Source organism: Pipistrellus kuhlii, unplaced genomic scaffold, assembly GCF_014108245.1.
Source record: "Pipistrellus kuhlii isolate mPipKuh1 unplaced genomic scaffold, mPipKuh1.p scaffold_m20_p_1, whole genome shotgun sequence".
Classification (NCBI taxonomy): Eukaryota; Metazoa; Chordata; class Mammalia; order Chiroptera; family Vespertilionidae; genus Pipistrellus; species Pipistrellus kuhlii.
Window position 1 is genome coordinate 117,891,766 of NW_023425404.1, and position 27,890 is coordinate 117,919,655.

Here is a 27,890-nt window from a genome sequence, read left to right on the forward strand (position 1 = left end):
CGCACCGCGCTGTCATCACTGCACTCCGCTGCGTTTCCATTCACAATGACAGTTTATGACTGTTCAGTAAACCATTCGGCCCGCGATTTAGGCTGGATTTTAGATTTTGGCCCCTTCTCTGATTGAGTTCGACACCCCTAGTAAAGAGTCAAGGGTTTGATTCCAGGGTTCGGTGCCTCAGTGGCAGGCTCCATCCCCAGGCCCAGTAGGGGCATGTGTGGGAGGCAACCAATCAATGTGTCTCTCTCACATTGATGTTTCTTTGTCTCTCACTCTCCCACACTCTCTAACAATCAATGGAAAAATATCCTTAGATGAGGATTAACAAAAAAATAAAAATAACAAATAAATAGGATTATTAGGAGAGAAAGGTAGCCCTCTCTGAGAATCAACCTTTAGCTGAATGAGGTCAGACTGACCCGGGGGCCACTGGGCAGCCCATGTCCTCATTGCAGTCCATTTCTCACTCCCTCGTTCATAACTGCTCGCCAATTCATATCCATGTATTTGGTTTAAGAAATTATTCTCTGTGGTAGGCAGGATTCTTATATGGCCCCCAAGATTCCCAGGCCTGTTGCACATAACACCTTTTCCAGTTATTTAGTCAAACACCAATCTAAGTAATGGATTTGTAGATGTAATTAAGATTCCTAATTAGTGGCCTGGGTCCATTAAGGCAGAGCCTTCTCTGGTTGGTTTGGAGAGAAATCAGAGTTCAAAGCATGAGAAGGACTCAGCCTGGCTGACTTGAAGAGGGAGGAGCCTTATGGCAAGGGATGCAGGCAGCCTCTGGATGCTGATAGTAGACCTGCTAAGAGCCAGCAAGGAAATGGGGACCTTATTCCTATAAGAGTGAGTGTGGAAGCAGGTTTTTCTCTAAAGTATCCTGATGGTAATTCAGCCCAGCCATCACCTTGATTTCAGCCTAATGAAATCCTGAGTAGAGAATTCAGTCTTGCTGTGTGACTTCTGACCTACAGATTTGCAAGCTAATAAACATGTGATATTTTAAGCCACTAAATTTATGTTAATGCTCCTTATTATGTGGGCTGGAAATTGGGCAATTTCCATCAGTAACAGTAATTAGTAGCTGGTAACACAGCCAAGTCAATTTGGGAGTTTTCTCATTTGGTGAGAAAACTACAATTACAATTTAGTTTTTTAAAACTTTTCATTTTTAATTACAGACTTACAAAAATCTTGTAAAGAGTACAAAGAATTTTCATATACCCTTCACCTCAACTCCTTAAATGTTATATAACCACAGTGCAGTAATCAAAATTTGGAAATTAATATTGGTACAATACTAGACACATTTCACCAGCTGTCCTATAAATCTCCTTTTTGTGGTTCAATTTGCAACCCAGAATCACATATTCCCTTTTGTCATTGTGCCTCTTTAGTCTCCTTTAGTCTGGAACACGCTCTCAGTCTTTCTTTGTCTTTCATGATTTTGACATTTTTGAAGAAGTACTTGCTAAGTTATTTTGTAGAATGGCCCTTATTTTAGGTATCTCATGTTTTCACATGACTAAAGTCAGGCTATACATTCTTTTGGCAGGAATATTACAGATATCCCCACGCCCTTCACGCAACGCACGTTCGTGGGGAACCTGGCGCTAAACCATTCGTAGACGACCTGCTTCTGGGTCGGGGTTTCGTACGTAGCAGAGCAGCTCCCTTGCTGCGATCTAGTGCAAGTCAGCCCTCGACACAAGGGTTTGTCAAAAGAAAAAAAGAGATAACATATATATAATAAAAAAAGAAGAAAATAAAGAATATTACAGATATCGCGTGTCCATCTCAGTGCCTTATATCAAGAGGCACATGATGCTGACTTGGTCCATTCCTGGCCCATTGACTTTGATCACTTGGTTAAGGAGGCTGCCAGGCTTCCTTACTGTAAAGTTACCATTTTCCCCTTTGTGATTAATAATTATCTTGTGAGAGATTCTATGAGGCTGTTAATATCCTGTTTATTGTCATATTTTACTAATTTTAGCATACACTGATGATTCTCCTATAATATAATTTGTTACTGTGGCATTTGCCAAGTGGTGACTTTTCTTCTACATTTATTAGCTATAATCTTAATAATTCTATAAATTCTAGAATTTGTAGAGAAGAGCTTTCCTTCCTCTACCAATTACTTATGTATGTCAATATGGACGCATGGCTCTTCCATTAGCCTATGGGTCACAACCCATTTCTTCCATGGTTGTCCCAGAGGAGCCCTTTCCTTTGGACATGCCTCTGTCATTGGTTGGGGCCTCAGCAAAGTGCTTATTTTCTGGTGCCACAGATGTCCTGCAGTCATCTCCAATCCTGAAAGATCTCCTGTTTCCTCTAATAGAAGAATGATAATTAGAAACCAAGATCTATGAGTTACTGTGTCCAGCTATTCTAAATGTTGGTAGTTTTCTTTGATACCATGGATCATTCATTCATCCGTCATAGTCACACACACACACACACACACACACACACACACACACTCAGACTCACATTATGGTAAAAGACAGTCAAGGAGCTGGATTTCTCTTGCATTTCTTGACCCCACTGAACCTCAGCCCCTACATTTCCTTGGTCAAGCCCACACACTCCCATCCTGTGCCTTCCCAGGTGCTCCCATCACTCCTCCCCTTCTAGGACCCTTCCCATTCACCACCCAGGAACCCTCTCCCTGCAACAGGCCCGGGAATCTAATAATATTAATACTACTAAGAATAGCAGCTACCTTTTATTGAGCACTTACGCTCCAGGCAAACATGATTTCATCAGATCCTCAGAGCAATCCATGAAGAGTGCATTGTCTCTATTTTTATTTATTTATTTATTTTTTTTAGCCAGAGGTGATACTGAAATTTTATTTAATATAAATATAATGTACTGTCATCTACAGCACTCATATGTGGCTCGTTGGTTATGACATCAGAGCTACCCAGACTTTCAGGGAAACTGAAGAGAACAAAAATGTAGATTCCTTCTCTCTGTACACTTATTTCTCATATTCTCACTACACACATTCAGGCAGGTAGAATTTTCCCAGTATTGCCCCTTCTGGGTCAGGTCATAGGGGCTCAGTACTTTCTGTATCCCTTAGCACGTTGGCAGTGGCCATGCACTCAAAGGTCTAGGGGTTTTGGTTGTTATGCTCTCATTCCTCTTGATCTTTCTGCATCTTCTCTAGGGTTTCACAGCTCATAGCCTTTGCTGGCAAAGGGAACTTGTGGGCAGCCTGGTGGAGGAAACCTTGTATCTCTTTGAATTCACAGCCGCCCATCTCTACTGTCCAAGCTGGTGGCCAGTCCTCACAGGAGTCACATAGTGATCCATGGAGCCTTTGCTGCCCCCATACACTGTCCCATACGCTTGTGGGTGATGGGCGTGAAGGGGCTGGTACTCGCCTTAAGGCAAACATGTTCTTGGGGTCCATAGAACAGCTGATCATCAGGCGCACCATTTTAAAATGGCCCCAGTGGAGGTAACCACCACCACCCAGTGTCAAGATTACAAAATTGCCTTCTGTGAAACCAGTATCTTCAGTTGAAGGTCCCCGTATGTCACGCAAGTTCTTAGGTTCCCTTCGCACTTTTGGCACAAGTGGCATCCTTTCAACAAATCTAAGCTTTCTCATTCCTTTCAGGAATGGAAACCTCCTTGAAAGTTGGCACCGGGAGCAGCATCGTTAGGCCAGTGGGTGGGACTGCCCAAGAACCTGATAGAGGCACTTGTAGAGCAGCGCACTCACTGGTGCGGGCAAGCTGACGCCACACGGTCACGCGTGTCCAGCCACGCCCGGCTCTCCACAGCAACCACGGAGGTTACCTTGCTCCAGAGTATGGTGCTCTAGGGCCTGCAGGGATTCGCTGTTCCTATTTTATAGTAAAAATATTGAGGCTCCAGTGGGATATGTCACACAGCACAATAAGCAGAGATTCTCAGCCCGTTCTCCCCAACCCTGCCCTTTGCCTGCACCCTATCCTACGGTTGGCTGGTTGGCTGTATGTCTGCCTTTGGGCAAACTCCTATGAGCTGGGAAGATTAAGGCAGCAGGAACTTGAAACCGCTGGAACCATACCACGTGGAGGGGCATAGAGTGGGGAGATGGCCAGGCAGTGGGAGCCAGGGCAATGGAGACAGTGGATGGACTCTCCATACCAGGAAGTCTGGCAGAGGTGGGGGTGGAGCTGTCAAGTTCTTGATGGGCCTTGCTACCCCTCCATACCCCTCCTCCTTCTCCTCCTCCTCTTCTCTTTCTTCTTCACACACACTTTCCTATCTGTTCCTGACTCAGCCCCTTCTTTGGCCTAGGATCCCTTTATTGGAGACAAAAACCTTACATTCTGTAATTAGAAAGGAAAGGCTGGGAAATGTAAAAAATACCCAAACACCTGGCTAAGGAATGGCTGTTGTGAGGACCAGTTTCTGAGGGTAAAGAGTATCAGATATCTTCCTATTTGAGGGTTACCCTTCCTTTGGAGAGAGCATGAAAGCTTTTGGCCTCTGAACTGGAAAAGAAATCTGGGAAGCGGGCCCTTTTCTGCCTGCAGCAAGAAAACCAGAGGCTGTGGTCCTGGGCATTTCCTGCCCCAAGAGCCAGGGCAGGAAGCACTCCACCAGCACCCATGCCCAGGCAGAAGGTGCTCTTGCCGGGATAAAAGGAGCTCCAGGTCTGCTCCTGTTCTTCCATTGCCCTCACCTCACAGCTGAGTTCCCTTTCCAAGTGCCCTCTGCAACTAGGAGAAATAGCAACCACTGTATCACCTGGAACTTTGTGAGAAATGAAAATTTTGGGCCTCATGCCAGATTTACTGAGTCAGAAAATGGGGCTGTAGCCCAGTGATCTGTTTAACCAACCCTCCAACTTGCTTACCTCTCCACAAATTTGAGCACATCTGTTTGCAGGACCTCAGATGACCTGATTATGGTTTTGGTGGTGACCATTCTAAAATGAGGATAAACAGGAGGAAGTGGAAGGAAGACTAGCCTGGCCCGGCAGCCCTCAGGAGGGGTCCTAGCAATTAGGCTAGACTTCAACAACACTCGGATATGGTAAGAGCTCCCCAGAACAGGGGCAGTGTTAAATCAGTAGTCCATTAGACTGAGAACAAGAATGTTAGCAGGCACAATTGTAAGTTTGGTGAGTAATGATAAAATGACTTGGTTCTATGCCTCTTACTATATTGTTGACAGAACCTGGGAGTATAGTCTCAATTTAAAATTACTTCATATCTTTTTTCCACATCAAAACCCTGAAGGCCATGTCCCACTACTCCGGCCCATGTCCCCAACAGGTACTGTCTGCCACTTCAGCAAATCTAATTTCCCTGCCACTCTCTTATCTCTATGTGAATTTGCCTCATTGTTTCCTCCTTTCTGCAGGGGACAAGCAGAAACACTTGGAGTTATTAATTGTTGACATCAATCCTTGTCAGCTAATTTGATTGGTGGTAACATAATAAATATTCCCCAGGTTATTAAACAACAACAGTCTGAGAGGGCTGCTCACTAGAACAGAAACAAGGTAGTGATGAGTCCCATGTTCTTTTCCCTACCCAGGATGTGGAGCTTTCAGACTACATGAGTCTGAAATGTTTTCAGTTACAAGACTTCTGATACCAAATGTGTGGGTTTTTTCCACACCAACAAGCAGTTCTCTAGCTCTCTGACATCAACTGGGTATCTAATAATTTTATTCAATTCTGGCTCTAACTTCCCAGAGGTAACCTCAGACCCTACATACAGGTCAAGGGTTTAGTTCTAAAAGACTACCCTAACTTCAGATGCCAGTTGCAAGTATTGTGTGTCCAGGCTACCTACTGTCCATTTTGATGACAAAGTCGGGCATTCTCACAACTCCCTCCTTTTGGGCTCAATAATTTGCTAGAGAGGCTTACAGAACTTAGAAAAGTGCTTTACTTGCTATTATCAGCTTATTATAGAGAATACGACTCAGGAATAGCCAAATGAAAGAGATGAATAGGGCAAGGTAAGAGCGTAGAGGGACATAGAGCTTCCATACCTCTCTGAGCGCAACACCCCAAGTTTTCCCAACTCCATCATTTAGGGTGAGGAATTACTACACAGACATGATTGACTAAATCACTGGTCGGCAAACCTCGGCTTTCGAGCCACATGTGGCTCTTTGGCACCTTGGGTATGGCTTGGCATTAGAACCACTTCTTCAAAATAGACTTGCCCAGGCCGAAAAACCAACTTCTGCACATGGATCACAAAGTTTCAACCACACTGTACGTGTGTGCCTGCACTTGGTATTTTGTGGAAGAGCCACATTCAAGGGGCCAAAGAGCTGCATGTGTCTCGCAAGCTGCGGTTTGCCGACCACTGGACTAAATCACTGACCATCTCTGGCCTCTCTCCCCTGCCTGGAGATGGGGAGAGGCTGAAAGTTCCAACCCTCTAATCATACTTGTTCTTCCACCAACCCCTCCTGAAGCTATCTAATCTCCCCCTTACCCCCCAGTCTCTCATTAGCATACAAAAACTCATCACTACCTGGCTGGTGTGGCTCAGTGGGAGAGCATCAAGCTATGAACCAGAAGCTCATGGTTCCATTTCTGGCTTCGGGTTCACATCTGGGTTTTGGACTTCTTCCCAGTAGGGGGCATGTAGGGGGCAGCTGATAAATGATTCTCTCTCATCATTGATGTTTCTCTCCTCACTTCCTCTAAAAAAGAAATGATTAAAAAAAAACAACCAACCACTGGTTCTGACTTTTCAGTTCACCTGGATGTTTTCCCCTACTACATTGAAAGATGGACATGGGTGCTTTAAACATTAGATCAGAAGGTTGTTCCTAATGTTATTTCTTCAAATTGCAATGTAAAACATCATTTTTCAAAAGAAGTAACACAGGCCCGGAGCAGCAGCAGCCAGGCCCGGAGCAGCCAGGCCCGGAGCAGCAGCAACCAGGCCTGGAGCAGCCAGGCCCAGAGCAGCAGCAGCCAGGCCCAGAGCAGCCAGGCCCGGAGCAGCAGCAGCTAGGCCTGGAGCAGCCAGGCCCGGAGCAGCCAGGCCTGGAACAGCAGCAGCTAGGCCCAGAGCAGCCAGGCCCAGAGCAGCAGCCAGGCCCGGAGCAGCAGCAGCTAGGCCCAGAACAGCCAGGCCCGGAGCAGCCAGGCCTGGAACAGCAGCAGCTAGGCCCAGAGCAGCCAGGCCCAGAGCAGCAGCCAGGCCCGGAGCAGCCAGGCCCGGAGCAGCAGCAGCCAGGCCCAGAGCATCCAGGCCCAGAGCAGCATCCAGGCCTGGAGCAGCCAAGCCCAGAGCAGCAGCAGCCAGGCCCGGAGCAGCCAGGCCCGGAGTGTTGTGGGGTCGAACCCTGGGTTCAAAATGTAAGGAAAGAAGGAGCAATGCAGCCAATTCAGGTACCAGAGTGTTATATCCGTCATCACAATGGACTCAGAGAAGCTCCTGTATCTCTTCACCCAAAGGGACTGAGAGTTGCCCAGATGACAGCAAAGTGGGAGAAGAAAACTGAAGCCTACGCAAGGGACTGAGGTGCCAGCATGGAGTCATCTGAAGAAATTAAAGACTGAAGTGGAAGCTACTTCTTTAATCATGTCCCTGCTCATGCTAGCATCTGTTAGCTTCCGTCTTCTGCAAAGCCTTGTGCAGCAAGTCCAAGGACTCTGAGTAAATTTACACCAGCAACAAAAGAGACTCATTTAGTAGCTAAAAATATTAATATGTCCATAATTCTGATTTCTCATTTTGTTGTTTTGCATTGGCATTGTTGTTATTATTTAATAGCCAGAGTTTTGCTCTTGACATTCAAGTTTTGAAAATAACCTGTATGTGGTTTAGTTTTAAATAAATAAATAAATAAATAAATAAATAATTTTTTAAAAAAAGAAAAAGAAATAACAGTTACCTGACTGGAAAGGTGACCTGCCTTTGAGACATTTGAGCCCACCAAATGATAAAGCATTTTCTCAGGTATTGGCCTTCACAGGGGCAAAATAAGTAGGAACGAGTGGGATGATCTGTCTCCTATTTCTCTAGGTTAGAGTTCTTTAAGTTCTTTTATTATTATTATTATTATTATTATTATTAACATTTATTGACCTGTGTGTGAGGTACTGCTCAATTGGAGAGAAAGAGCAATGAACAAAACGGACAAATAGATAGAGGAGCGCTGGGGAGAGAAATAAAGCCCGGCAGAAGGTGGGAGAAAGAAGGATTTTGAACGAGTGGCCAGGGTGACTATCACAGATGCACTTTGAGGGGTGACTCCCTCCAGCCTGGATGTGATTTCACTTGGGCCCAGCAGCCACTTGGGCAGGCAGTCCTCTGGACCTGTCCTAAGCTCCCGAGGACTAAGGATAAAAACGGGATAAAGTTCCCCACATCCTTCCAGGGTTGATGCCCTCGAAAAGCCCCAAGGACCCGGCTGTCCTCCTGATCGGAGGAGCTTGCTCTAGGTTCGGTGGCCTTGGGAGGAGCAGTGGCAGCTCCGGGGACCGTGCGGTGCGGCCGCGGGGAGCGCAGGGTTAAGCCGCCTCCGCCCGGGCCCGCCCCACCGCGCTTCCCGCCTCGCCCCGCGGGGTGCCTCCTCCGCGTGTGACGCGCCGGGCTTTGCCCAAATATGTCCCTTCTTCCCCCTCCCTCTTCCTGCGCCCGCCGGCGCCCCCGAGTCGAGGGGCTGGCCCGTGGCTGTCGCCCGCCCGGCGTCAGTGTCCCAGCCCGTCCGGCGGGAGCGCGCCTCCGCGATGCCGTTCCGAAAAGGTAGGCGGTCCCCCCTTGCGGGCGGACCTCCGCGGCCAGGTAAGCGGCCCGGGGCGGGGGCGGCCGCCGGCGATGCCAGGACCCCGCGCCGCGTCCTTCCCTCCGGGCCGGACTGCCCAGCTGGGTCCGACTGCCCCCGCCCCGCCCCGGCTCCGCATTCCGGGCGCCAGACCCGCATCCACCTTCCGCCGGCGCCGCCCCTCAGGCCACTCGCGGGGAGACGCGGGGAGCCGGTGCGCAGAGCGGGGCGCGAGTCCCCCTTCGTGGCGCTCCCCAAGTTCCGAGCTGCAGGTGGGAGAGGCTCCCCGGACAGAGACGCAGGGGGCTCTGCAGCGGCGGCATCTTCGCGGCGCCGGGCCGGCTGCGCGCGCTGCTCGCAGGAGGGGGACCAGGAAACTGGGGGCGCGGCTGGTGCGGAGTGCATCTCCGAGTGTGAATCCCGTCTTCTGCCCTTCCCACCTGCGGTCCTTGGGAAGTCATGTAACCAACCACCTGGAGCTCCCGTTTCTTTAGTGGCAGAATGGGCGCTTGAATAGGGAGGGATGGCTGTGTGGGGATGGATGAGACGGTGCTCAGAAAGCGAGCACTCAGCGAGGTGAGTCCGGCCCGGGGTAGGAAGGTGCCCTCTGGCAAGCTCTTCCTCCGTGTGCAGGGCGCAGGGCCTGGAGCGCCCCATCTGGTCCACCTGCAGCCCCTGCCCAGGTGATGGGGAGGCATTGAAGCATTTCACGGGCGCTTTCTCCTCAGCCTGGGGTGGGGTGTGTGTGTGTGTGTGTGTGTGTGTGTGTGTGTGCGCGCGCGCGCGCAGGGTCTGCCAGAAAGTCCCAGATGCTCCCACGGTCCCTGCCTGGATAGGGGTTGCCCTTGAATTTGGCCGCTTTACGGCGCCCTGCTGCTTGCTCCCAGGGCACTGTGGAGTTGGGGTGGGAGGCTAGGGATAGGGAGGGAGATGCAAATGTACTTTCCAGCCAGAACTATCTGACTCCTCTGCTTTTTCTATTTGTGTTGAGAGAGGCTTGGCCTCTGGTGACTCATTATCACTCCAGACCCAAAGCTTCCCTACCCCCACTTGGGTACAACTGAGGTGAGAACTGAAAAGGAAGCCTTGACTCTGGGACCCTGCTGTGAGCTTGCTCCCTGCTCCTTCCACCCCACCTTTCTTGCCTTCTCTTCACGTCTCTCATAATTCAGATTGTCAGCTTAGGGCTACAGTTGCTGTGGCACCATATTGCCCTTTGTCCCTTAAACCGAGGTTGCTAAGATGCCATACCGGAGCTCCTGGTTGTGAAGGGGGATGGTTGGCACTTCCTGTCCCCTTGCGGGTGGTGGTGAGAAGGAAGGAGACAGCTAAGGACAGCCAGGTTGAGCTCTGTCAGGTCCTCAGTCAGCTGATGAAGTTTAGTCCCATGGTTACTGTCCTCAATGTCTCCATTATTCCATATATAACATGGCACCTTGTCTCGGGAGGTTCTCTCCGAGCCCCCATCTGACCTCATTTAACAGCAGTATGAATGGTCAGTTCTCCGTGGAGTTGAACCCTTCCCCTGCCCACTGTGTCCTTGAGGTCTCTGGTGGCAAACACCAAAAGGCAAAAATGCCTGTTTACTTTAGCCAGCACTCTGGGAACCCTTATGCAGCAAGGATCAAGCAAGTAGACAGCATATTTTAGTGTATTATATCACACAGGACGAAACATTTGCACACTGCCAACCAAGGTAAGCTTTTTCGTTAGTCTTTCTTTAACCTGAAAAGAACTTTGCTGCACGAAGAAGAAAATACTGTCCCTTCATTCTGTAGATGCTGATTTCTGAAACTCCCAGGGTGTAAGAAACAGTCCTTGGGTTTTCCGGAGGCCTTGATGTGAGCCAGGGTGGGGACTCTGGAGGATTTTGAGTCCAAGGCAGAACCACCCTCCGCTTCACTGAGTGCTGATCTATTTAGAAGCAAGCACAATGGAGATCCCAGGGAGACAGGGCTTATTCAATATGGCGAGGAGACCTCACCTGGAGCTTCCTAGAGGTGGGAAGTTTGGCCTGTGAGGGTGGTGCAGCACCCCGTTCCTGCAACTGTCAGATGGTGGAGACTTCAGAATTCGCCTTCCTTGTCTGCACAGATCTCACTTCATAAGTGTTTGCTTTTTTGTGCACCTTCTCACTCGTCCCACCACAGCCATCCCTATTCAAATGCCCATTTGCCCAGTGAAGAAACCAAGGCTCCGGTTGGTTAATGACTTCCAAGGGTTGGAAATTATATATATATATTTATGAATGTATTGGCTATTCAGAAAAAAGCAATTTAAGGCCCCGCCGAGTGACTTAGTTGGTTGGAACATCTTTATATACACCACAAGGCTGTGGGTTTCATTCCCAGTCAGGGCACACACCCGGGTTGCAGGTTCGATCCCTGGTCAGGGCTAGTATGGAAGGCAACCAATTGATGTTTCTCTCTCACATAGATGTTTCTCTCTCTCTCTCTTTCTCTCTCTCTCTCTCTCTCTCTCTCTCTCTCTCTCTCATCAATAAAAATGTGTTCTTGGGTGAGGATTGAAAAAAAGTAATTAAGAAAATAGGAAATGAAAAAATTTTGCTGTTCCTTCTCCAAAAGAAGGGAAGCCAGATGGAGGACTTCCTTCTGGCTAACCTTCTTGAAGGTTAACTAACTGTTAATTCCCTTCCCATGCTGTGTTTCTGTATCATGACAAGACTTTGGGAGGCTTGCTATGCACCAGGCATACACTAGGTGCTGGGTCAATAAGACAGACTTGGCAATTCCCTCCCTGAGGTTAGACCTTTCAGCCTCTCCAACATGGCGCCCAGAGCTATGATAATGTCAGGCAGTAACTGTAGCATGAACGGGATGGATGGTGGTGGCTGAGACTGGCCCAGGCTGCAGCTGGCACTGACCTTCCCAACTGGCAGGTGGAATGAAGTGTAAGTACTGGGTTCATACTCATGTCTCTTCTTGGTCGGTTCCAGGCTGTTGGTGGTTGTAGTCAGGGAACAGAGATGGATCTTCAGCCAGGCTGCTGGAATAGTAGGTTTTCAGATTGATTGGAGTAAGGAGATGGAAATGTCCTTGCGTGAAGCATGAAGGAAATTTGTGAGAACAGAAGGAAGCAGGAAAAATGAGACTCTGGGAGAAAGGTCATGAAGGGGGTGATTAAAACTGGAAACTAGCTCTGGCCTGTGTTGCTCAGTAGTTAAGGCATTATCCCATTGCAAGTTTGATTCCTAATCAGGGTACATACCCAGGTTGTGAGTTTGGTACTGTTCCGGGGCTGGTACAGGAGGCAACCCATCCATGTTTCTCTCTCTAGAATAAACACTACACACACACACACACACACACACACACACACACACAAAAAAAAAAAAAAAAAAAAAAAAAGGAAAGAAAGAAAAAAAAAAACACAATAGCATACCTTCAGGTGAGGATTAAAAAAAAAAAAAAGCTGGAGCCCTGCCGGTTTGCTCAATGGATGGAGGGTTGCCTATGCACCAAAGGGTCCATTGGTCCAGAGCACGTACCTCGGTTGCAGGCTCTGTCCTGGCCCCGGCCTTGATCAGGACCCATGCAGGAGGCAACCAGTTGATACATGTTTATCTCACATTGATATTTCTCTCTGACCTTCCATCTCTCTTCCACTCTCCCAAAAATCAATGGAAAAATATCCTCGGTGAGGATTAATTTAAAAAAAAATAGCTGGAACCCAGCCGACTCCACTCACCACCACCCACCAAGAGCACATGCCCGGGGTGTGGGCTTGATCTCCAGTGTGGGGTGTTCAGGGGGCAGGTGATTAATGCTTCTCTTTCATCATTGAAATTTCTTTTTCTTTTTCTTTTAAAAAATGTATTTTATTGACTTTTACAGTGAGGAAGGGAGGGAGATAGAGAGTTAGAAACATCGATGAGATAGAAACATAGATCAGTTGCCTCCTGCACACACCCCCACTGGGGATATGCCCACAACCAAGGTACCTGCCCTTGACTGAAATCGAACCTGGGACCCTTCAGTCCGAAGGCCGACACTCTATCCACTGAGCCAAACTGGTTAGGGCCATCATTGGTGTTTCTATCACTCTCTCTTTCTCCCTTCCTGTCTGAAATAAAAATGCTTTTTTTTTTTTTTTTTTTTTTTTTTTTTTAAGCTGGAAACTAGTTGTGAAGAGAAGTTAAGGCAGTTCCTCTAAGAGAGGAGAGCTTTAAAAATAAGTGATTTTTCAGGTCATTTAGGTTTGGCTCTGCTCAGAGATTGTCGAGTCTTCACTAAATTTTTAATGTCCCTTTTCAGGACAAGAAACCTATAAAAATGTCTTCAGATGGCAGTGCCCCAAGTATTCTTCTTGCACACCCCCATTTCGGAAGGGTCAGGCAACTAGCAGGTGGAGGTTCTAATTAAATAACAATAAGATGGCAAACTAACATTACTGAGCACCTTCCAAGTCCTAACTGCTGTGCTGCCTTACATGTGTTCATTTATCCTCTCAACTGCCCTTCGATGTGGCTGGTGTTATTATTTCCATTGTAAAAAATGAAGTAAGGCTTAGAAAGGTTGCATATTCTAAGTTCCTTCATCAAACTGGGTGCTAACTAGAGCTGAGACTGAGATGTCTGAATTCTGACTTTTCAGCATAGACCACAATGATAGGACATCATGTATGATAGACAGAAACCATAAAGGATGAACCAGAAACTTTTCTCACATGAGAATCAAGTAGAGGGACAGACACAGGTGCCTGACTCATCAGAACCATTGAGAGACGTATGCAGACAGACCCAGAAGGGCCTGCACATGAAGAGGGCGGGCCTCTGCTTCTTTTTTTTTATTTTTTTATTTTTTATTGATTTTGTAGAGAGAGGAAGGGAGAGAGATGGAGAGTTAGAAACATCGATGAGAGAGAATCATCGATCAGCTGCCTCTTGCACACCCCCTACTGGGGATATGCCCGCAACCAAGGTACATGCCCTTGACTGGAATCGAACCGGGGACCTTGCAGTCCCCAAGCCGACGCTCTATTCATTGAGCCAAACCAGTTTCGGCCTCTGCTTCTTTTGAGGTCACTCAGAACACAGCTTTCAGGTGCCGAGCACATAGCTCCTGGTGAGTGTCGTGGGGTTGATAGACCAGCCAGATGTCAGGCCACAGCTGTACAGTGAGCTGATCAGTCCCCTTCTGGTCACAAGGATGTTCCAGGGATGCCCAGGGAACACAGGGGAAAGCAAGCTGTGCCATTAAAGGGGAAGCAACCCCTTTGGAATTCCTGCAGGTCAGCTGCTTGCAACGAGAACTCAATCACACAGAGTCCAACAGTTTTAGATCCCAAACCAGGACCTCTCCTTCCTTTCTCTCCAGTGGGAGTGCAGAGAGCGGATCCTGAAAGACACTGTCCAGAAGGAGCCGGGCTGGTCCTTGGTTCTCTCCTTTCCTGAGCGCCTCTGCTGTGCCCGGCACCACCGTCTGTTCCGGGAGTCTGCTTTGGCACACTATGTTCTGGGGCACTCTCTCCTCCCTTGGACCGACCAGCTTACTGGATGAGAACAGGGCTCCCAGGCTGCTTCAGACCTCTGCCCCTGACACGACTGCAGCATGCTCCCCAAGGAAGGGGACTGCGCAACATCGGCTTTGGCTCGGTGTCTGATCTGGGGCCTTCCATCTCCAGGTTTCCCCTCTGTGGTTTATCTTGTATCTTGTGAATTCTCAGCTGACAGTGTCTTTGCTGGCCTTTCATCATTGAGCTTGCACCCTTCTAACATTTTCCTATTACTCTGCTGTGGTCAGGTGTGTTCCTTAGCGTCCACTAGTGGCCAGCCCAGGGGCCACCCTGTGCTTTTGCAACCTGTTGCTACCCTCTGACATGCTTTTTCTTGGACCCACACCCTCCCTAATGCCTGCCATCCTTCACGCTACATTTACACAGGCATGCGCGAGCCCGTGCGTATACACATGTGAATACTTCTCATCATTCCTTACTGCCCTGCTCAAATTCAGCTCTTCTCTGCCCCTTCCCATCTAATCTAAGTAGATGGGGCTCTTGTGTGGGTATAGCCTGTCCTGTAACCAGTGTGTCAAACATGTCCTCAAAGTATTTCCTGGATGTTCATCTGTCAGCTATTCGGGGAGGGTCTGTATACCATACTTCTACAGGGCCACATGGTAGCAAGTGCCTCATAAATTCTTGGGCTTGGTCATTTGTCAAAAACTCCCATTTCTCTGGAATTGGGTAGTTGCAGAGCCAACTTAAGATAATCAAAACCATAATCACTGAAAGATTACAGTCCTCTCCCCACGTGTAAATTTAAAATAAAGACAATACCAAGCCATGAATGTAAGCAAGGTGGACACGTTTCTGGTTTCCACTTTGGTCACCATTTTGGTACTTTTGGGGGACTCTGAACAACATAAACAATATCAACAGGTGCTGCAAGACTAAGTGTAGTCAGCTCCGGGGGAGTCTCACGCAGACAGGCTTCCTTCCTGTAGAGAGCTAAAAACACCAATAGACCCTCGAAGTGTTCAAGCATCCATCACATTCTTCATCCTCTTCAGTGAATTGTGAGTCTCTTCTAACTTTCCAGGCCACTGGGAAAGGAAGAGGGCAGGGGTGGGGTCTTCATAGTTGTCCTAGTACTTAGCCTTTTTCTTTCCTCCATATCTGCAGCCAGTCCCCAGGAGGTGTGGGAAACAGCACCGAGGGGTCTAAGGAAGGCCAGTCTTCCCATCCTTCCCAATTACGTATTTATGTAGAAAGCCGGAAAAAATGAACAAGGGGGAGAGATGTCACACAAGGGCGGCGGGAGAGGCAGAGGCAGCGGGACAGAGGAAGGAGGAGAAGAGTAGAGAAGGGAGCAGTGCCCCCAGCCCAGACCCCTGCCTGCTGCTCTGTAGGAGGAGTTGTGGTCCGATCACACAAGACCCTAGGTCCTCTCTAACATCAGCTGGGCCCCCAGAATGGTGGCTCCCAGGCGACTGCACACCAGACCGACCACTCCTTGTGCAGGAATGTGGCCCTGTTTACGGATCAGTTACTCTTAATATTTATTAGGCCTTTGCCAGGAGAGTTCCGAGAGCAGTAGCAGTGGTGAGGGAGGAAGCTGAGGTGTGGCAGGACACGGCCCTCATTAGGAATGGAATGTGTAGAAAACAGTAGCTGGGAGCTCAGAGTCCAGGGAGTGACAGGTCTGCCTGTGCCAGTAACTGGATGGTCATCTCAAGTGAGCCACTTCAGGGCACTTGGCCTCAGCGGTCCGTAAAAGAAGGGTGTGAACTGAGATTCCCTCTGACTCTGACTCATACATCGATGCTTCCCAATTGCCTGGATGCTTATTGCAACACAGAGTGTGCCGATCCTCCAGGCTACGCTGGCTGCCGAGCCAGAGGGCTTCCCTCTGTGCCATGTCCTGGGATCCCGCCTGCTCTCTCCCAGTGTCTCCTGGCCAGAGGCTAAGTTTTCAGCAACGTAGCAAATGAAGAAATCATGGCCCTGGCTTCTCTGGTCTCTGCTTCTGTGGCTTTAATTTCAGGACTGAAATTTGTGCCAAAAGGAAGGTGGTGTTGGGGCCCATGTACCGTGGACACACACGATACCTTTCTGTCCTACTAGGCCCGTCTGGATCTCTGTCTCTGAGGTCAGGCCGTTATCATCATAGGTCCTCGCTCCAGGGCAAAGAACTCTGCGACTCTTCCCAGAGTCTAACGTAATCCTTAGTAGCAGGTCCTCCCATGCAGAACCTCAAGAAAGATTGTCAGGAAGAGACTGAATTAATTTATTTCACAAATTGGAAGCCCTACTGTTTTCCATATACGTTCAATTGTAAGCAACCTGGAGGATGCAGGAAAGTATTTTTAAAAAATTGCTCATCATTTCATGTCCTGCAGAAGACTAGTTCTACCGTTTCCTCATGGTGATGAGGCTAGTGGAGGGGACAACAGTAGGAGGGAGGAGTGGCCCCCTTTCCTACGGGCTCTAAACAGCACCTATGGCTCCTGGCTGCATCTTGTGTCCGGGGACTGAGCAAGGGCTGCCTGACCCTGGGGATGTACCAAGTCCTGGCTGGAAGCCAGGCTGTGGAAGCCTGAGGAGGAAACGGGTTGGTGGCCATCCTACCCCGTCCACAAGCAGCCCCTCCAGCTGTTGCTCCGGAAGGCATCTGATATGACAGTTCAGCAAGCGCACTTCCCCTGCCTGTGCTAACCACCAGTTTGTCAGAGAGAGAGGCTTCCTGCTCCCCGTGTCACCAGCCAGATGGAAAACAAGCAGGTCTTTTGGAGGAGGGACCTTGCCCTGCCTTTCCTCCCTTGATGTGCAGGGTGCAGAGCTGTCCTGGATCTTCTGAGGAGACAGCTATGTTCTTTCTCAGGCCTGAATTGCTTTGGCATTTTGCTTGACGCACTGAACCCCAGCGATCAAATTCAGGAAGCCCTCCCCACGGCTGCTGAAGTCATCCAGGAAGCTTGGAGATGTGGGCCACCCAGTCACAGGCAGAGCAAGGTTTCAGCAGTCAGCGGGTGGCAAGCAGGGGCTTCGAGAGGTGCCTCCAAGAAGAGTGGGTTTTGAAGAAGGAAGAGAGAAAGAGAAGGTCCTGGCCATGAGAAAGATGCATTTTGATGAGGATGGGATCTAGGGAAAGCCTGGCCTTCTGTACCAAGATCTGACTCAGGGTAGCCAGATGCTGGCCGGAAACAACGGGTACAGAACCACCAATTCTCTAAGAACAAAATCAGACATCTGTGGCTCTTATTCCTGACTACACATTCGAGTTCACTGGGGAGTTTTTAAAAAGTCTGATGTGTCAAGAAAGTCTGACTTAATAGTTCTGGGTTGAGGACTGGACAGAAATATTCATGAAATAGTACCTATCCTTAGGACATACAGTACATGCTGACATTTTCTAATCTATTCCATTTCACTAGAAAAAATTTTGGGCTACTCTGTATGTGGAGTAGCCCATTCTGTGTCTCACTGCTTCACTAATAAACTCACTTTCACTGAAAAAAGAAAAGAGCCATGGCCACTTCGCTCAGTGGTAAGAGTGTCAGCCTGTAGACCAAAGGGTCAAGGGTTTGATTCCCTCTGTTGCAAGTTCGATCCCATCCCTGGCCCCGGTAGGGGCAGGGGTTGTGTCAGAGGCAACCAATGTATCTTACATTGATGTTTCTCTGTCTCCTGTCCTTCCTCCCTTCCACTTGCTCTAAAAATCAGTGGGAAAATATCCTTGGATAAGGATTAAAGAGAAGGAAATTCTATGTTGGATTCAGTAAGGAGATTTCTAGACCACTAATGGGGACTAAGGCACAATCTTGAAAATGCCATTCTAGTGCAACAGCTTGTACTGCAGTGCTGGGAAGCTATCAGCTGCATTTCCTAGACTCCCTTATGGCTAGGATTCTAGGTGTGAGTTAGGGTTTCCAGCAAGATGTGGTTAATCTGTTTTAGTGGCTTCTGCAGGCAAGCACTGAAGGTGGACAACGTCTTTTGTGAGGGCTTCCTGAGCTAGGCAGCTGTGGGAAGAAGCAGTGAATCTGGATAAAAGATGGAGGCCCAACAACAACCAGCTATCTGTGAGTGCCACATTTTTCTGGGGGCACTTATAAAATAAACATTCTGGGACCACTAAGAAAGGGAGGGTTATAGATTTGGTAACTGAGGAAATTTGGTAGAAAAGACAAGAAACACAATTGGAAGCCAGCTGGTACCTGGCCTGGCCTGTGATGTTACTTGAGTCACTTCCATAGAACCTTCAATATTGTGGCAAACAGCTGTTCAGTGCCTACTAGACCAGGTGTGGATGAAGTGTTGAGGGTGCAGCCTTCAGCAAAACACCTGCCTCATGGAGCTTACATTCTAATCGGGGCAGATGGGCAATAAACAGAGGAGTGAGAAAATACAGAGGAGCCTGATGGGTACAAGTGCTGAGGAGAAAAGTCAAGCAAGAAAGAGGAAGCAGAGTCCAGGCCTTTTTTTTTTTTTTTTTTTTTTTTTTTGAGAAAGAGAGAGAGGGAGAAACATCATTTTGTTGTTCTACTTATTTATGCATTCATTGGTTGATTCTTTTTTTAATCCTATATAATATCAATAAAAAGCTAATATGCAAACTGTCCCCTGGAAAGCAGTTAGACAGACAAGGAGCTTGACTACTTGCTATGATGTGCACTGACCACCAGGGGGTGGTGTGGAACAAAGGAAGATCCAGCTGGCAGCCTGAAGGTCCTGATTGGCCCTGACTGCTGGCCAGGCCTAATGCACAATTTTCATGCACCAATTTCGTGTACTGGGCTTCTAGTATATAAATATATGCTAGGAGCCTGGTGCATGAAATTCATGCTTGGGGTGGGGGGGGGCGGTGTACCTCAGCCCAGCCTGCACACTCTCCAATCTGGGATCCCTCTCACAATCCAGGACTGCTGGCTCCCAATTGCTTGATTGCCCTTAACCGCTTCTGCCTACCAGCCTGATCACCTCCTAACCACTCCCCTTCCAGCCTGATTGATGGCTAACTGCTCCCCTGCCAGTCTGATTTCTCCTAACTGCCCTCCTCTGCAGGCCTGGTCACCCCTAACTGCCCTCCCCTGTAGGCCTGGGTCCCCCCCAACTGCCCTTCCCTGTAGGCCTGGTTGCCCCCAACTTCCCTCTCTGCTGGCCTGGTCACCCCTAACTACCCTCCCCTGCTGGCCATCTTGTGTCCACATGGGGGCAGTCATCTTTGACCACATGAAGGCAGCCATCTTTGTGTGTTGGAGTGACAGTCAATCTGCATATTACTTGTTTATTAGATAGGTTATGGGCCTGGTGCACAGGTAGGGGCCGGCTGGTTTGCCCTGAAGGATGTCCTGGATCAGGGTGGGAGTTCTCTTGGGGCGGGGGGTGGCCTGGGCAAGGGGCCTGTGGTAGTTTGCAGGCTGGCCACAGTTCCCGGCAAACCAAGCAGAGGACCTGGTATCTGAAATTTATTTATCTTCTATTGAATATATTTGAAACTTTGTAGCCTTGAGTGGAGGCCAGGTCCGGTTAGGAAGCTTGCTTCCTCCATCGCCGGGGGCAACCCAAGCCTCCTGCTCTCTCCAGCTCCGTGGCTGCCACTATTTTTTATGGGATTTATTTATTTTCTATAATTGAAACTGTAGCCTTGAGCAGAGGCCAGGGCCAGCCAGAGCAGGCTGGAAGCTTGGCTTCCTCCATTGTCAGGGAAACCCAAGCCTCCTGCTTGCTCCATGACCATAGCCATCTTGGTTGGGTTAATTTGCATACTAGCTCCTGATTGGCTGGTGGGCATAGCTGGTGGGTGTAGCAGAGGTATGGTCAATTGCATGTTTCTCTTTTATTAGTGTGTGTGTGTGTGTGTGTGTGTGTGTATGTATATATACACACACACACACACACACACATATATACACACACACACACACACAGACACACACATATATATATATATATATATATATATATATATATATATATTTCAGGGAGGAAGGGAGAGGGAGAAAGAGAAACATTAATGATGAGAATCATGGACCAGCTTCCTGCTGTATGTTCCACACTGGGAATTGAGCCCACAACCTTGGGCATGTGCCCTAACCAGGAATTGAACTGTGACCTCCTGGTTCATAAATTCAACCACTGAGCCACACTGGCTGGGCCACTGGTTGATTCTTATATGTGCCCTGACCAGGGATTGAACCCACAACCTTGGCATATTATGATGATGCTCCAAACAACTGAACTACCAGGCCAGGGCCAAGGCAGGGGCCTTTGAAATAGGATGTCACTGAGAGGTGACCCCCCCGAAGGGAGTGAGGAGTGGGCCCTGTGACATACTTTTTGTTTGTTTTTCTCCCCCTTTACCTCTAATATGATATCTTAGGGAAATGCTCAAACTTATTTATTTGTGTAGGTGCAGAGGTGGGGCTTCCTTGTGCTGAATATTGGAGGTGAGGCTGGAGCAGCATGAGTATGGGGCAAGGGTCAGAAAGACAGGGGCGGATCATGGAGATCATTGTAAGGCCTTGGCCTCTCACTCACAGTGGGATGGGAAGCCCTCATCGGGTTTTAGCGGAGGTGTGGAATTAATAAACGGCTTATCCATTTGTACAGTATGTGGCTGCCCTCCTGTAAGTAGCTTGTAGAGTGATGAGGATTAAGCAGGGAGACCAGATCTATCTGGCAGTGGCAACTCTGGCTTAGGTCAGGATGGTGGAGGGCAGGTGGTTGTGCTTGGATTCTGAATATATTTAGGAGATAGGGACAGCAGGATTTGTCAGTGGTTTGATGTGGGTGAGAGTGAGTTGTGGAAGCGTCCTGACTTTATCCTAGGAGGCATGTAGAGATGTTGGTAAGCACTGCCCGTTTTCACAGCTGCACCAATAGCAGCAGCTGAGCTTTCTATGAGTTCCTTGAGCTCTGCAACCTTGTAGAATAACGATGACAGTAGCAATGGGACTTCCCTGAGGTTGTTTCTGTCCCTGGGTCAAAAGGATGGAGACTCAGCAGACAGCCTTGTAGAAAGATACATTATGCCCTCACCGGTTTTGCTCAATGGATAGAGCGTCGGCCTGTGGACTGAAGGGTCCCAGGTTTGATTCCAATCAAGGGCATGTTCCTTGGTTTCAGGCACATCCCCAATAGGGGGCGTGCAGGAGACAACTGATCGATGTTTCTCTCTCATTGATGTTTCTAACTCTCTATTTCTCTCCCTTCCTCTCTGTAAAAAAAATCAATAAAAAATATATTTAAAAAAAGATAAAAGACATTATGCCCTGGCCAACTGCCTGACAGGCCCTTCTTTGAAGAAGAAACTGGCTTTTAAAATCATGGTTGCTGATTACTGCCACGCCTTAGGGGTTTTTGAAGTTTTTATATGGTTTACACATGGGTAAAGGTGGGGAAGCATTTGGTAGGTTTTCCATGTTACCTAGTTAGCAGTTACGTTTCTGTCTGTTCCTTGGTTTCCATAAACAGTGAAAGGCTCCATTGTGGGGGAAGGGGAAATACCTGCTCCAGGAAGGCTTCATGAACAAACAGCCCAGCCTTGAGCTGACCACTTAGCCTCCAAACAGGGCAACCAGTTCAACCTGGCTTGTCTGGAATTTCCCCATTTTAGTATGGAGAGTCAGGAGACCCAATAACCTCCTCAATCCCAGGCAAATCCAGGGTTGTTGGTCAACCTACCTCCAGCCAGCCCTGACCCATAGGCTTGATGACAGCTAGATGACCTCATTTTAGAGAAATGGGTTTTTAAATCTCATTAATGTTTGAATAATGAAAGGAAAGAATCCACCTTAATTTAGTAACTAACAGTAAAGGAATCTGAATCTGTAAATGGCCTGGTTCTGTGTGAACATCTAAAACTTGAATGCCATCCCTTTATAATAAAAGTGAGGCAGTTAGCATCCACTTTACCATGAATCATGTTTGCTGTTGCTACATTCATTTCCCAGATAAAAATGGAGGAAAATGGAATCCACTTAAAGCTGAAATCATGTTTTGTGCAAATCCTGGTTTAGATAAAAGCTTTTCATTGAAAGCCATTTGAATGAAGCAAAGGTTATACTGTCACTGCTGCTTTATAGGAAATTGATTTCTTAACCTTACAAAACTTAAAATAAAAATTTTTGGAATGCATACCAATAAGTAACACACAGCATGACAGTAAAATCATAATCCATGCTATAGAAGAACCAACTGTACTGAGCAAGGAGACAGTCTTTTTTTTTTAAATCTTTTTATTTTTTTTTAATCTGTGGCTGTGATCCTTTCGTTGGCTTTTATTGGGAATAACAGAAGGACTGAAAAAAACCTTTTCAAAAAAAATCAGCCAGTGTATAACATCACATCTATATACACTGAGTGGCCAGATTATTATGATCTCTGAACGCATAAGCATCTGGCCACTCAGTGTATATCCTATATAATAAAAGGCTAATATGCAAATTACCCCTTCAATTGGGAGTTCAACCACCAGGCAGGCTGGCCAACTGCCCATGTCCCCTCCGCCTGGCCAGGCTGGCTGGACCCCACCCATGCACGAATTCATGCACCGGGCCTCTAATATATTTATATACTATATACTCTGAGTGGCCAGATTATTATGTGTTCAGAGATCATAATAATCTGGCCACTCAGTGTATATAAAAGCCTAAGCAACCAAATGTCCGAACTGGTCACTATGACATACACTGACCACCGGGGGCAGACACTCAATGCAGGAGGTGGTCAGTGCGCTCCCATAGAGTATTGCTCAGCTGACCAATAGGCGCCAGATGCAGGGCTCAAAGCTGGCCGCAACAGCCTGGAAATGGCAGCAGAGTTGCAGTGAGCCTAACGATCCATGGCAGCAGGAGGTGCAGTGGGGCCAGGATGAGCAGGAGCAGCAGGCAGCATTGGACTGGAGGTTTCAGCCTGATCCCCGCAAGCTGTGCCGAGGGACCCCACCAGTGCACAAATCCATGAAAATGCAAATGAAGACTACAGTGGGAGACACAATTTTACCCATTTGGTTGGCAGAAGTGAAGAAGTCTGATAGCTTTAAGAGTTGGAGAGAATGTGTATCAGAAGGGTCTCTGGTACATTGTGGTGGGTATGTAAATTGGTACAAGTGCTTTGGAAACAGTTTGGGATTGCCTTATAAAATTGAAATTCACATACCCTGTAATCAGGTGTGTTATTCTGAGATGTGTCACTGAGAGAAACTCATGCCTAGATGATGTTCAACAGCAGCACACTGATAGGAACACTTTTAATTTTTTGCATATATTTTTATTGATTTCAGAGAGGAAGGGAGAGACAGAAACATCAATGATGAGAGAGAATCACTGATTGGCTGCCTCCTGCATGACCCTTACTGGGGATCCAGCCTGCAATCTGGGAATATGCCCTTGAGCAGAATTGAACTAGGACCCTATAGTCCGGCGGGCTGACTTTCTATCCACTGAGCCAAACCAGCTAGGGCAGGAACACTTTTAAACAACCAAATGCACACAAGAAAAGAATGAATTCTTGATATAGTCAAAATGGAATATTATAGAATATCTGAAGGAGTTACACTCTGATAGACAGCTACATTCAATATTGCTAATGACTATTCTTTTGTTGTTAATCCTCACCCAAGGATATTTTCCCATTGATTCTTAGAGAGAATGGAAGGGAGGGGGAGGGACACACAGAGAGAAAAACATCGATGTAAGAGAGACACATGAATTGGTTGCCTGGGCCAGGGATGGAGCCTGCAACTGAGGTAAGTGCCCTTGACCGGAATCAAACCTCAGTCCATGGGTGACGCTCTATTCATTGAGCCAGACCAGCTAGGATTTTTATTTATTTATTTATTAATTATTTTTTTAAATGTGTTTTTATTGATTTCAGAGAGGAAGGGAAAGGGAGAGATAGAAACATCAATAATGAGAATCACTGACTGTCTGCCTCCTGTACAACCCCTACTGGGGGTTGAGCCTGCAACCCAGGCATGTGGCCTAACCTGGCATTGAACTGTAACCTCCTGATTCATAGGTGGACATCAAACACTGAACCACCCCTGCCAGGCAGGGATAGTCTTAATCCTATTTTAATGATTAATATTTTTGAAGATCTAGGACACTCCCCCCCCACCCCCAGAAAGCAAATTGCCTAATTGTACATTATTAGATTCAGGTCAAACATTTTTGGCAGGAAAATTGCTTTGATAATGTGTGTCCTTCTTACTGGCATTATGTCAACAGACTAAGGCAGAGATTTTCAACCTTTTTCATCTCATGGCACATGTAAACTAATTACTAAAATTCTGAGGCACACCAAAAAATACACTTTCTTGCTGATATGACAAAAACAATAGGTATGATTTTGATTCATTCACAACAGACAGCTATGGTTGTGTTGACTGTTGTCATTTTTTTATTTGACAATCTAAGGGAAAAGAGGTCTGTGCCCCTGATTAAATAGATACTGCATGTATTAAATATTCTTATGGCACATCGGTTTTAAAAAAATCACTGGACTAGAGTGTTAGGTAGCTTATCCCTTTAATCTTGATGTAAATATTTTGTTGTGTCATTTGTAAAGGTAACTTTTCCCCCTTTGTAATTAAAAACATATCTATTGCCGAAACCGGTTTGGCTCAATGGATAGAGCATCTGCTTGGGGACTGAAGGGTCCCGGGTTCAATTCCGGTCAAGGGCATGTACCTTGGTTGCGGGCATATCCCCAGTAGGGGGTGTGCAAGAGGCAGCAGATCAATGACTCTCTCATCGATGTTTCTAACTATCTCTCCCCCTTCCTCTCTGTACAAAATCAATAAAATATATTTAAAAAAAACCCAAAAAACATATCTATTGAGGATCTTTTAGGATCACCCACAACACATGCATAAAATATTCTTTTCCCAATAATCTTTGTTTAAAATTTATTTTAGAAAAAGGAAGGCTGAGAGAGAGAGAGAGCGCGAGAGCGCGAGGAAGAGAGACATTGGTATATAGGAAGATGCTCTAACCATCTGAATCACACTGGCCAGGACTGTTCCCAATAATCTTTTGTGCAATGGTTTTAATGTGTATTTTTTATTCTTGACTGAAACATAATTATCATGGCTAATTAATAAAAAAAATGTCAATTTACTAATTGTCATTCAACATTTATTAGTTGGCATTATTTTACATAGAAGAGCTTTTCTACCTACCTCCTCCCTTTAAAATAGTTTTAATTTTACTACTATTAATGTAAGAGTAATAGTATAGATTTAGGGCTCTTAAAAATTATTACTGCTGCCCGCCGGCATGGCTTAGTGGTTGAGTGTCAATCTATGAATCAGGGGTTCTTGGTTGGATTCCTGGTCAGGGCACCCGCCCAGGTTTCCAGCTTGATCCCCAGTGGGGGCGGGCAGGAGCAGCCAATCAATGATTCTCTCTCATCATTGATGCTTCTATTTCTCTCCCTCACCCTTCCTCTCTGAAATCAATAAAAAAATATATTTAAACAGTATATCTATACCATGGACTACTACGGTGCTATAAAAAAAGAAAGAACTCTTACCATTTGCAACAGCATGGATGGACCTAGAGAGCGTTATGCTAAGCAAAATAAGCCAGTCAGAGAAAGATTAAGTATCACATGATCTCACTCATATGTGGAATCTAATGACCAACATAAACTGATGAACAAATGGAAGGCAGAGGAGGGTGGGTGGTCAGGGAAGAGATCAATCAATGAACTTATATTTATCACCCATAGTCAAAGACAGTAGGGTGTTGAAGGCTTTGGGGGGAAGGGGAGAGTGGGAGAGGGCAATAGGGGAAAAAGGGGTATATGTAATACTTTCAACAATGAAGATTACACACACACACACACACACACACACACACACACAAACACACACGTTAGAGTCCATTCCTGCCATTCATTTTGATGTTCAAATTGTCTCAGATTTCGCTGAGAGCCCTTTCAGCTGGTTGCCATGTCCTTTTGGCACATCCCCATCATTTTTTAGCTCTTCCTTATATTCTGCCAGAACTAGATGATCCAGGCTCAGCCTTGGAATCAGCCACTTCCCGAAGGAGCTCTGGTTACTTTTAGTGAAGTATGATAGGAACAAAACTCTGGGCTCTTGTGTGCTTCTTGCTACTGGAGTGTCACTGTTCCTAGGGCCTTTTAAAAATATATTTATTGATTTCAGAGAGGAAGGAAGGAGATAGAAACATAAATGATGAGAATCATCCACTGACTTCCTCCTGCATGTCCCCCACTGGGGATCAGGCCTGCAACCTGGGAATTGAACTGTGACCCCCTGGTTCATAGGTTGACACTCAAACTCTGAGCCATACAGGCAGGGCTCGAGGGCCTTTTTAATGGACAGAACTAGGAAACAGATTTTTTTAAAACCATAAATTCTTACTTCTATCTTATTCTAGTCCAGTACCAGAAAGTTCTTCTTTCCTCTCATATTCTAGTTATAGCTTCCATTTGCTTTTTATATTTTCCAGCAAATTAAAAAAAAAAATCTTGAATCTCCTTTACTCCTGGTATTGTTAATTAGGAAAATAAAATTCCCAATTCCCCATGAACAATGACATTAAGGAGATTGTAAATTCAGTGCAGAGTTGAGGACTAATATCAAATCTTCTGGGGCTTAAAAAAAATTCACCCTAGTCAGTTTGGTTAGAGCATCCACCTCTGGACTGAAGGGTTGAGGGTTCAATTCCAATCAAGGGCACGTATCTCAGTTACAGGCTTGATCCCTAGCCCGGGTTGGGGCACTTTAAGGAGGCAACCAATCAATGTGTCTCCCTTACATGGATGCTTCTCTCTTTCTGTCTCTCCCTCACCCTTCCACTCTCTAAAAATTCAGTGGGAAAAGTATCTTCAGGTGAGGGTTAACAAGTAAATAAATGAATCTGCACATACCAGATAGTCTCAAAGGAAACACAGCCAGGAATATTCTGTTACTTCCATTTCCCCATTCACAATGAATGTATATTACTTTTAAAAAATAACAAACATAACCTTTAAGGCAAAAAAACAAAACACCCCTATATAGATCGGATGTCAACACTTTGGTGCTGTATGCTGTATAATACCATGTATATGCTCTATATATTGTAGGGCAGGGAAAATTTTTTTTCCTCTATCCTAGGTTCTTGGCTGAGACATCCCACCCCCAGTAAAAACAAAACAAAACACACACACACACATACACACACACACACACACACACACACACACACACAGAACAGGTGGGAAAAACTTTTTTAGTTATGCTTAAGGAACTCCACAAATATATGACTCAAAAGGCTGGGCTGAGGAAAGGGGTAGGAGTCTGGGCTTCAAAGGGGAGGGAAAAAATTCATAGGAAGGTAAGAGAGGAAGGTTTGCCCTGCCATGCAGACAAATCTCCCCGGTGCGGTGCTCTCTGGGAATTGATACTAGTCTTACCCCTTTTTAATGCCAATTTCCCTTACACAGAAGTAACTTCTGTTTTTAGAGCTTCTCCTGTGTCTAAAAGTTCCTCAAAAATAATAAGCTTGAAATAATCCTTCTGTCAAGAGGCATGTCTGGGGGTGGCATATGCTGGTACCTTTCCCGGGGAGCCAGGCCCGGTGGGGGCAGAGATGATTGGGGACCAGGGAAGCGGGGCAGAGGGGAGGGCTCTGCAGCTCCCTGC

The 27,890-nt window shown here is 46.9% G+C and overlaps 1 protein-coding gene and 1 pseudogene across 1 annotated transcript in view; one reads left to right on the top strand and one right to left on the bottom strand.

Annotated features, from left to right (window-relative positions):
* Positions 1 to 2,846: 2,846 nt before the first annotated feature.
* Positions 2,847 to 3,782, bottom strand: LOC118732134 (annotated as a pseudogene).
* Positions 3,783 to 8,602: 4,820 nt separating this feature from the next.
* Positions 8,603 to 27,890, top strand: part of PFKFB3 (6-phosphofructo-2-kinase/fructose-2,6-biphosphatase 3) — an 88,856-nt gene continuing 69,568 nt past the window's right edge. Inside the window, exon 1 of the mRNA XM_036461175.2 lies at positions 8,603 to 8,748. Within this exon, the coding sequence (XP_036317068.1) occupies positions 8,733 to 8,748 (16 nt within the window). The 5' untranslated portion in view covers positions 8,603 to 8,732. The remainder of the gene's footprint in view (positions 8,749 to 27,890) is intronic.